The 8,895-nt window shown below is 38.0% G+C and overlaps 1 protein-coding gene and 1 long non-coding RNA gene across 4 annotated transcripts; both read right to left on the reverse strand.

Moving 5' to 3' along the window:
* Positions 1-2,629: 2,629 nt before the first annotated feature.
* On the reverse strand, positions 2,630-3,195 carry LOC128897151 (uncharacterized). 2 transcript variants are annotated; one of them, XR_008462220.1, is made up of 2 exons: positions 2,937-3,195; positions 2,630-2,782 (listed from the first exon to the last, which is right to left on the reverse strand). It is a non-coding gene; the product is annotated as an uncharacterized LOC128897151 (long non-coding RNA). The 2 variants fall into 2 exon arrangements; XR_008462221.1 differs by having other exon boundaries at positions 2,630-2,786.
* A 2,255-nt stretch (positions 3,196-5,450) lies between these two features.
* LOC128897145 (uncharacterized) lies at positions 5,451-6,290 on the reverse strand. 2 transcript variants are annotated; one of them, XM_054160866.1, is made up of 3 exons: positions 5,907-6,290; positions 5,691-5,811; positions 5,451-5,595 (listed from the first exon to the last, which is right to left on the reverse strand). In XM_054160866.1, exons 1-3 carry the CDS (start codon positions 6,207-6,209, stop codon positions 5,588-5,590), a joined length of 432 nt encoding a protein of 143 aa, XP_054016841.1. In that variant the 5' UTR covers positions 6,210-6,290; the 3' UTR covers positions 5,451-5,587. The 2 variants fall into 2 exon arrangements, with proteins under 2 accessions (XP_054016841.1, XP_054016840.1); XM_054160865.1 differs by having other exon boundaries at positions 5,691-6,290.
* Positions 6,291-8,895: the final 2,605 nt, after the last annotated feature.

Here is an 8,895-nt window from a genome sequence, read left to right on the forward strand (position 1 = left end):
GAGAAGTTTGTTGTTAAAAAGTTAATGACTCCATGACTCTCAATGTTCAAGTGGGTTTAATTGTAATTAAATTGCTTAACTTGCACAGGATGAATTAGAGATAAAACAATTCTAATTGTGGAAGACTTGATGTCTAGATTAGAACATTTTGGGAGTTTTGAGTGTTGAGAATAGTAGAGAGAAGAGTGATAAGCGCTCGTAACAAGCTATGCCATGTACACTATGTGATAGATTCAGTCATAGGACAGGTATCTCCCGGGGCAGATGTGCAGATCTTAGGGTAGACAAGCGTTAACTACGAGGAATTATACGATTAAGATTGTAGATAGTTGTAGATAATGTACACCGCAAGAACTTATTAATGGGTATTGAGGAGGCAAGAAAAAGACGAATAGCTACCCCCCTTCAAAGAAGTTTTTTTGTTAATGATTTTCCGGCTGTAGGTTTATATGATTCTGGGGCAGATATATCATTGATTAGTCGAGAGTTCCTGAGCACGTCAAATGATATAAACGAAATTGTGAGTGGGAAAACAGTCCTTAAAGGCATACGCGGAGTAACCCGCTCCGAGAGTATTATTGAGCTAAATGATTTATATGATAATTGAGATATTTGGAGTAATAGTTTTATAGAAACCTTCTCGGTGCAATCTTGGACGGACATGGTTTATGTTTGTGAGTTTAAGTATTTGAATGGCTCTTCACTGGAGTATGTTTTAAAGAGGAGAAGTTTGTTATTAGAAGCTTAATGATACCGTGACTCTCATGCTCAAGTAGATTTAATTGTTATTGGGTTGCCTAGATTGTACAGGATAAATTAGAGAGAAAAGCAATTTTCAATATGGATGACTTGATGTATAGATTAAGACATTTTGGGAATTCGAGTGTTGAGAACAGTGGGAAGAAAAATGATAGGCATTCAAAGCAAACTAAGCCCTATACATTATGTGAGAGATTCGGTCATAAGGAGAGATATCTCCCGGGACATAAGTGTAGATTTAAGGATAGACAAACGTTAAATACAAAGAATGATAGGATTAAGATTGTAGATATTTGTAGATAATGTAGACCGCGAGAACTTAATAGTAGGAATTTGGGGAGGCAAGAAAAAGGCGAGTAGCTATACCTCTCCAAGGAAATTTTTGTTAATGATTCTTCAGCTGCAGGTTTGTATGGTTCCGGAGCCAGATTAGTCGGTAGTTCTTGAGTAAATTACATAATTAAAATTGTAAGTGGGAGATAATCCTTAGCGGCGTAAGCGGAGTGTCACAGTCTGAGGGTATTATTGAGCTGAAAGTTAAGGTTTGTAGCGTGTGAGACAATGGATCTATATTGATTCAGAATTTCAGATTATGTTAGGATGAAAGTTCAAAGATTTCCCAAGATTATTCACAGATTAGTACTGAGGCTAAGGAAAAAGAAAGGGTATCATCATAAACATAAGCATGGTCCAAAATGCAGTTAGGGGAATGGGCGATGGTTATAGGTTCAAAGTGATATTTTGCGCATTCAAAATTTGATATAGGGAGAATTGAAGCAGTTTATTTTTGATTTCTATTATGTTCTGCGGGTAGATAGGTGGCAGGGATTTATGTTGGTGATATTAGTTGTGTTGGTTTGTGTATTTGTGCTGTGTTCTGGACTTGTTTTCTGGTTTGCAGTTTTAGGGGAATCTGGGGATGTTAGGTGGCGTTGTCATAGGGTTATCTCGCTTCTTCCTGTATGCTTCGGTAGATGTCGTGGTGTATAGTTTTATGTATCGTCTTATGCGGTCTTCCATACTGTTTGATAGTCTTGGTTTAAGGTTCTGTTTGTTGTGCTGTTTCATATTGTGCTTTCTGGTTGTATGTAGTTGTTCATTGTATATCGAGGTCGTTTATTATTCATATTGGTTCCGGTGCTTTATCTGCATGTGATGTGTTTTAATTAGTTCGTTATGTCTTTTAGGTTTGCTGTGGTAGGGGCATGGAGGACTTTTGTACTACTGGTTGTGGTTGTGAGAGGTTATTCGAATATGTGGATTTATCCTCTTCAGAGCATTGGTTTTACCCTGTATGTGAGCGACGGGGTTATTCCTGCTTTGAGTTTTTGCCTAGTCGCGGTTTGAGGTTAGTTGGTACGTGGTATGTTCCGTTTGTCGCAGTTATCTGTGTTGTGAATCTTGGTTTTTAACCGACTTCGAAAAGGAGGAGGTTACTCAATTCGACACGTATATATATATTTTTTATATATGTTATTTGATTACGTCCAGATCGGTTTGACCGATCGGGATGAAATCTGTTGCATCTTGTAAAGCATATCTCCGAGGTGGTCCCATTACCAAAAAATTTTGGAATTTCTCATTTTTTTACCCCTTTTTTTTCGCAAAAAACCGAAAAATTTTGTATTGTTTCTTATTCCGTAACGAATTGACCAATCGGATTGATTCTTCCTGCATTTGGCGGGGCTTCGTTGCCTCTTAAAAGCTTAAAAAGACATTTGACCTATTTTCATTTTTTACCACTTTCTTGCACTTTTTATCGAAAATTGTACTATTTCACGTATGTTCCAACTGAATTCGATGAAATCGATGAAACCCAGTACATTTGCTGCCGGTCTCGTTTTCGTAGTGATCACTTTGCAAAAAATGATTTTTGTTTTTGTTTATAATTATTGTTATTGCAAAATTTCTATTTCTCTCATATTGTTTATAACTATTGTTATTGCCAAATTCCTATTTTTTTCTTATTGTTTATTAACCGGGGTGGGGTCTTCCACATGCTGTATCAGGTTATCTTGGTGGTCTGACTTACAAACAGACAAACAAACAAAGAACTTATAAACAATATGTAAACTATAAATATTTAAACATGAAATCTAGCCATTCAGGTTCAGGGATGCTTTCCCCGTAATTACATTTGGTACATATTTTATGTTGTAATTACTAAATAATATTACCTTGCTTGTAATGAATCGCTGGTGAATTGAATGTGGGCGTTCTCAATATCTCGATGATTAAGGGTAAAGTGTACTTCAGTTGTTTCCAAGTGTTTCATTCGCTGGGAGATGATTTGGAGTGTTTCTCTGTATTAACAAGAGCCGCCTTAGTCTTTCCATTTCCGCTAATGCTTTTTCGTCGTGCGGTTTATTGAGTACTTTATTTATTGCTAAATCAGGTAAAGCTAGATCATATAAATTTTTAACACGACTAAGAGCAACGTACATTTGACCCTTATCAAAATTCTTTTTGCCCAGATCGATTACAGCTTTATCTAACGTTGTCCCTTGTAATTTGTGAACTGTTACCGCCCAGCTTAGTATAAGTGATAACATCCTGCGTTCGACGTCTCCATAATCTCTTGTTGCTTGAAACGTTGCGGTTACTGGGGAGATTGGAATGTATCCGTCGATATCTTTGAACCTGTTACCAATGGATTTGTCGTCAAATTCTATAAGTACAGAGTCCAGCAATTCTCCCTGTTCCAGCTGATCTCACCGAAGTGCCGGCCATATAAATTTCTTTATTAGTTCCATTGCGCCATTTATCAAACCATCAGAAACGGATATATTTCGTCGTAGCATGATTCGCGATCCCTCGACTAACAATATTGTATGTAAAAGTCCGCCACAGTTATTTACATTTGCAGGTATGACACCTTGTGGTGGTCTTTTTCCATAAGTAGCTGCCTCGCAAGATTCGTCTATTGAATCAATGACATACAGTCGACGTGATTTTGCTAATTTATCAGACATTTTGGTGTTATATTCATCCACTAATTTTATGGTTAGGAATATTCTTACAGCTGCTCCATCCTCAAATTTTCCGGTTAAGGGAACTCTTCTTCGTCCGCATAACATCTCTACTTGAGACATTGTCACTTCTCCAAAGCATAGGTTATTTAGTAGGTCGATGACTCAACATCATCTCTTTGCCGCATATTGATGGTGAGTTTACAGAATGAAAATTGATGCCATAAATTAATTTCGGCAGTGCACCAATGTGGTTGAACAAAACACCAGTGCCCTTTCACTGGAAGTAGTTGCATAATGTCGCCAAACAGAAGTACGTTTATGCCATCAAATAGTTTATCATTGCTCTTGATTTCTTGGAGCCTTAAATGAATTATTCGCAAATTCTCATAAGATACTATTGATATCTCGTCAATAATTAACCATTTTGTATGTCGCCACTTTCGTCTCTCGTGTTCAAGCTTTTGTCCTGTCAGCCGGCGATAGGTTATAGCCGCACCTTTTTCAATAGGTAACGAGAACATGGAATGTAGAGTTTTCCCGAAAATTTGTCGGGCGGCGACGCCAGTCAAAGAAGCAACTTCTTTGAGAGATGGTTTTACCATTGTATCAACTGTAGGATTATAGCAGCGTTTAACATGTTCAACAAGTAACTTAAAAATAAACGACTTTCCACTACCGGCTCCCCCGGTAATAAAAAGCAACATTTGTTCCTTACTGTATTCATCGTTATCGTTATCAATGTCTTTCTCGATTACTACAGTAACTGATTTTAATAATTGTTTCTGTTCAATATTCAGACTTCGAATACTATTCAGGAACAAGTTTTCCGGCATTGCAACTGTTTCAGGCTGTTGATCACAGGCACTTGATCACAATATATTGTTTCGTCGGCATGAATGGCTCTTGGTTCTTTTGATTGTTCGTTACTTTCATCTTCGTGTACAACATTTAAAGCTACAGCGTGTGCGAGCGCCGCTTCGATAATTTGCTCTGCGTAAGTAAACTGTTCGATGATTGCATTTCCCGACATAGGTTTTATTTCGTGTTGACGTCGATGGAAACATTGTTCGGGAGATTCGTTTTCGGCCATAAGCGTGCTTTCATTACGAAACGGAATGTGACACACTATTAAGTTATAGAAATACCCTTCTCTATCACTATTCAAAGTATAATATCGGTGGCGGAGTACAGCTGGTTTATTCCTTATTCGCATTCGGATATTATTCTTTAATTTATATACTTCGATCGTGAAGGTTCTTCGTCGTCATTTCTAAGTTCCGCGTCGCCATCCTCTTCTGTCCACATTCCACCTAAAATTGTTTCATATCGAATAGCAAATTCTGCCAAGCTCAGATTTTCCAGGTTGTCCGGCCTTTGTACGTAACGATCAAATATGTTATTGAGAATTGATGTTTCATTATCTTCAAATCGCAAAATTCTGTATCTTTGTTTGGGCCGACAGCTGTTTATAAACACTGCTTTCCGGGAACTCATCTTCAATGGCAGGTGGCATAATCGGTAAGTGCATTCTGCTGCACTAACCAGACGTTGTGACAGAATTGCCATAGATACCGAAAACAGTTGATTTCAAGTGCCGTCGCCCCGGCATTTGGCTCTTAAAACGGCATCTTTAATAACATCCCCAGAGTCCTGCGGCTTACTTGCGTACTTAGCAATGTAATATACGACAGCAGTAACATTTCCGCATGGCTGAATATCCATATTTGCGTCCCATATCATTAAAAGAGCGGGATTATAATTATTCACCATTATTTCGTTCGCAGTTAGTTTCAGTACGCAGAAACGTCCGTTGTTGGCAAGTGTGTCGTCAGGACCTAGGCACATTGTTCGTTCGCTTATCGGTCTGGAAAAACCAAATCGACACGAACGATTATTTCGATCTTTGTAACAAGTATTAGTGTGTTTATGAATTTGGACTTTTTCAACTATGTTACTTACATCTTGTTCCGCGGTTTCTATTGAGCACAATACAACATTCTCGATAACATTGACCCCTTCGTTGTTTAGGAAATCCGGTATGTTTGCACACCAAATCAGCAAGTGCAAATGCGGGCTCCCTCTGTTTTGAAATTCGATTCTATGCCAATAATCGATAACCACGCCGCCTAGGCATTGGGTGCCCTTTATATACTGCATTAACGCGTTAACGCGTACCGTAAATTGTCTTGCTACAACTACTGGGTATCTTTGCACTAATTTCAATCGATCTGTGAATGTGATGTTTCCAGCCTCCTCGGAGGAACGGCCTTCCGATATTAGGAACGCTTTCAACATATCTGGCCAATTCAGATCGTTGCAGGAAAATGTAGCAAACCATGTCGGCGGTCCAAGACTTCGCACCATGACGATTAGCTCGGGACAGCATCGTCTCCAATATGATGCCGAACCTCGTATGTTTCTCATGGTTAGGTGAATATGATCTATTAGTCCAGTTGGAGTGTGTTCCCCTTGGCGCATTCTACACGATACCGAGACGCTAGCTTTTGCGCGGTAATATTCAACAACAGATAGTGCAAAGAACAAGTAATCTGTTCGTTGAAATCGTCTGTCGTTACTCAGAATGCGTGCTTGGAAGTAATCCAGTGGTGTTATTGGTATATCGCGATACTCTCCGAACCCATTTCTGCCATCAGGAAACAGGAAAAACCAACACAGCTCTTCCATCCTTTTCTCCCTTTCCATGTTTAAAGGTGGCGCTGTTTTTCTATGTATATTCGCCATCTGTATTACGTCATTTTCCTCATTATTATTATTACCATAATTACTAATGGCGACGATACTGTCAATATTTGGAATAGTGTCATCTACCGACTGTAACATGCTTGTTACGAAAATAATATGCGTTTCATTCGATTCTCTTGGTGGAGTAACATTTGATACCCTTTGTACATTTTCCACCTGTGCAGAGCTATCTGTATCGTACTTTCATTTACTATGCATCGCCGAATTAGTTCGATGCGACGTGACCTTTCTTCAATAGTTTCATTCGCTATACGTCGCCGAATTACTTCCATACGACGTGTGCTCTTTCTTCGGTAGATTCATTCGCTAAACGTAGCCGAATTTGATTGATGCGATGTGATCGTTCCGCGGCGGTTTCTTTAACTAAACGACTATGAATTAAATTCATACGGTGCTTTTTCTTTTCCTCCGTTTCGCTTGATAATCTAGAAGACATATATTTCCGCATTTTCGACAATCTACATTCACGTTCGGTATTAGATTCTTGACGCCGTTGCTTCGCATTTCTTTCACGATTTTTACGAGGCGTATTTCTTTAGCATCCTCGGTTTCATTTGCACGGTTCCTTCTCATAAGTGATGCCCTTTTTGTAGGCCTACCCATAGTTACTACTTTCTTTTATGCAACTACAATTTCGTCTACTTAGTCAATTTTTTCTTTTTCCTACAGTAATTTCTAGTCAATTTTTTACAATTACAATTTGTCACTTTATACAAGTACAATTTTTTCTTTAATTCAATTAGTCGCTGAAAGCAGACGAGGCCTACTCTTTTTTTCAATTTTTCGATTTTTTTCTTAATTCAATTAGTCGCTGAAAGCAGACAAGCCCTATTCCTTTTTCCAATTTATCAATTAATTCGATTAGTCGCTAAGAGCAGATCAAGCCTATTCCTTTTTTCAATTTATCATTTAATTCGATTAGTCGTTAAGAGCAGACGAGGCCTATTCCTTTTTTCAATTTTTTCAAATTTTTGCTAACTTCACTTAGTCGCTGAAAGCAGACGAGGCCTATTCCTTTTTTCAATTTATCAATTAATTCGATTAGTCGCTAAGTGCAGACGAGGCCTATTCCTTTTTTCAATTTGTCACTGTAGGTATACTTAGACACCTTACTGTTAACTATTAATGTTTGGAACATATCTTTTATATTAGTACAGAATAATATGATTGTATAACAAATTTTATCTGTCAAATACTCTTCGTTTGTATTATTGGATAATGACGAAATATCACGTCCACTATCACAATTACACGATGAAGAAACTTTCGAAGTAATGCTTTGTACTAATTGATTTCTGGATTTGCCTACTGTCGCCTCTACTGTTTACATTGGCGATTTCAATAACCAGGGCCGGCGTAAGGCAGGTTCTGCGCGTTTGCTGGAAACCAGCCTCGGGTTTTAAAATGCCCCGCGGACTACGAAAATTAATGATTTAAAAGGTACCGATGTTGATAAACTTTTTACAGACTGATGATACAACAAATGGAAGCAATTTCTGCTGAGATACAAGACATTTTTTTAGTAACGATGATTACATTGAAAGGAGTAACATAAATCATCAAAGTATTATCATTTAATATTCATCTTCAATAAAAAATATATATCATTGTAAATAAATAATTCCTCGTTGCAAAATTTACTTGTAGGATTTGAATGTGAATTCAGGCCCAGCAAAATTTTTGAACTCGGCCCCGCATAATGTTATACCGGCCCTGCCACTAACATATCTACTCCGTTATATATTCGTATATGTACTGGGTTAACCGATCGAAATAGAGCAGTTCCTGGTCGATTGTTGAACTTCCGAGATAATATTTACGACACGCACATTTTACGATATTTTAGTATATACTACTCCGAGATTTACGCTCTATTTTTTTCCCTCTAGTTATAGAAATGAATTTAAGGGTTATTATCGTACCCGTGAATAAGAAAACAATTTTTGTAGGATTTTCTATTTCACCGACCGACTAATAGTGGAATTTCATTACTTCTATGCATAATGCCAGATATGTTATACTAATAAACGAAATGATATCTTTATTATTATTAACATGTCTAGACGGTCGCGCTTTCCTCTTTCCATGACTCGTCCAGTATAATTCAGTGGTATGCTGTTCGATACATTTTCAACACCGTGTATGAGCTCTTCATAATACGAATAGCGTGTACATACGATCAGGAATGTAAACATACCGAGGAATTGGTGCGATCCTGTAAGGTAACGTACCACTGACCACTGACTTCACTTCGTCGCTACATGGTCCTGCTCAGTTCCGAGTTGGGCGCGGCTGGTTAAAGAGGTAAGTACGAAACAAGCAATTCACGCATTCCTGTTTTATACATACAATGGGTTCCTTTCGTGCAACAATTGGATGTACCTGCCACTTTTGGTACACC

The sequence above is a fragment of the Hylaeus anthracinus genome, unplaced genomic scaffold (genome assembly GCF_026225885.1).
Source record: "Hylaeus anthracinus isolate JK02 unplaced genomic scaffold, UHH_iyHylAnth1.0_haploid 11980, whole genome shotgun sequence".
Lineage (NCBI taxonomy): Eukaryota > Metazoa > Arthropoda > Insecta > Hymenoptera > Colletidae > Hylaeus > Hylaeus anthracinus.

Coding starts and splice junctions, on each gene's coding strand:
- LOC128897145 (XM_054160865.1), bottom strand. CDS start 6,209: ATGCGCCAAGGGGAACACACTCCAACTGGACTAATAGATCATATTCAC. Junction 5,596..5,690: donor TAGAAACCGCGGAACAAGAT/GTAAGTAACATA, acceptor TGGTTTTTCCAG/ACCGATAAGCGAACGAACAA.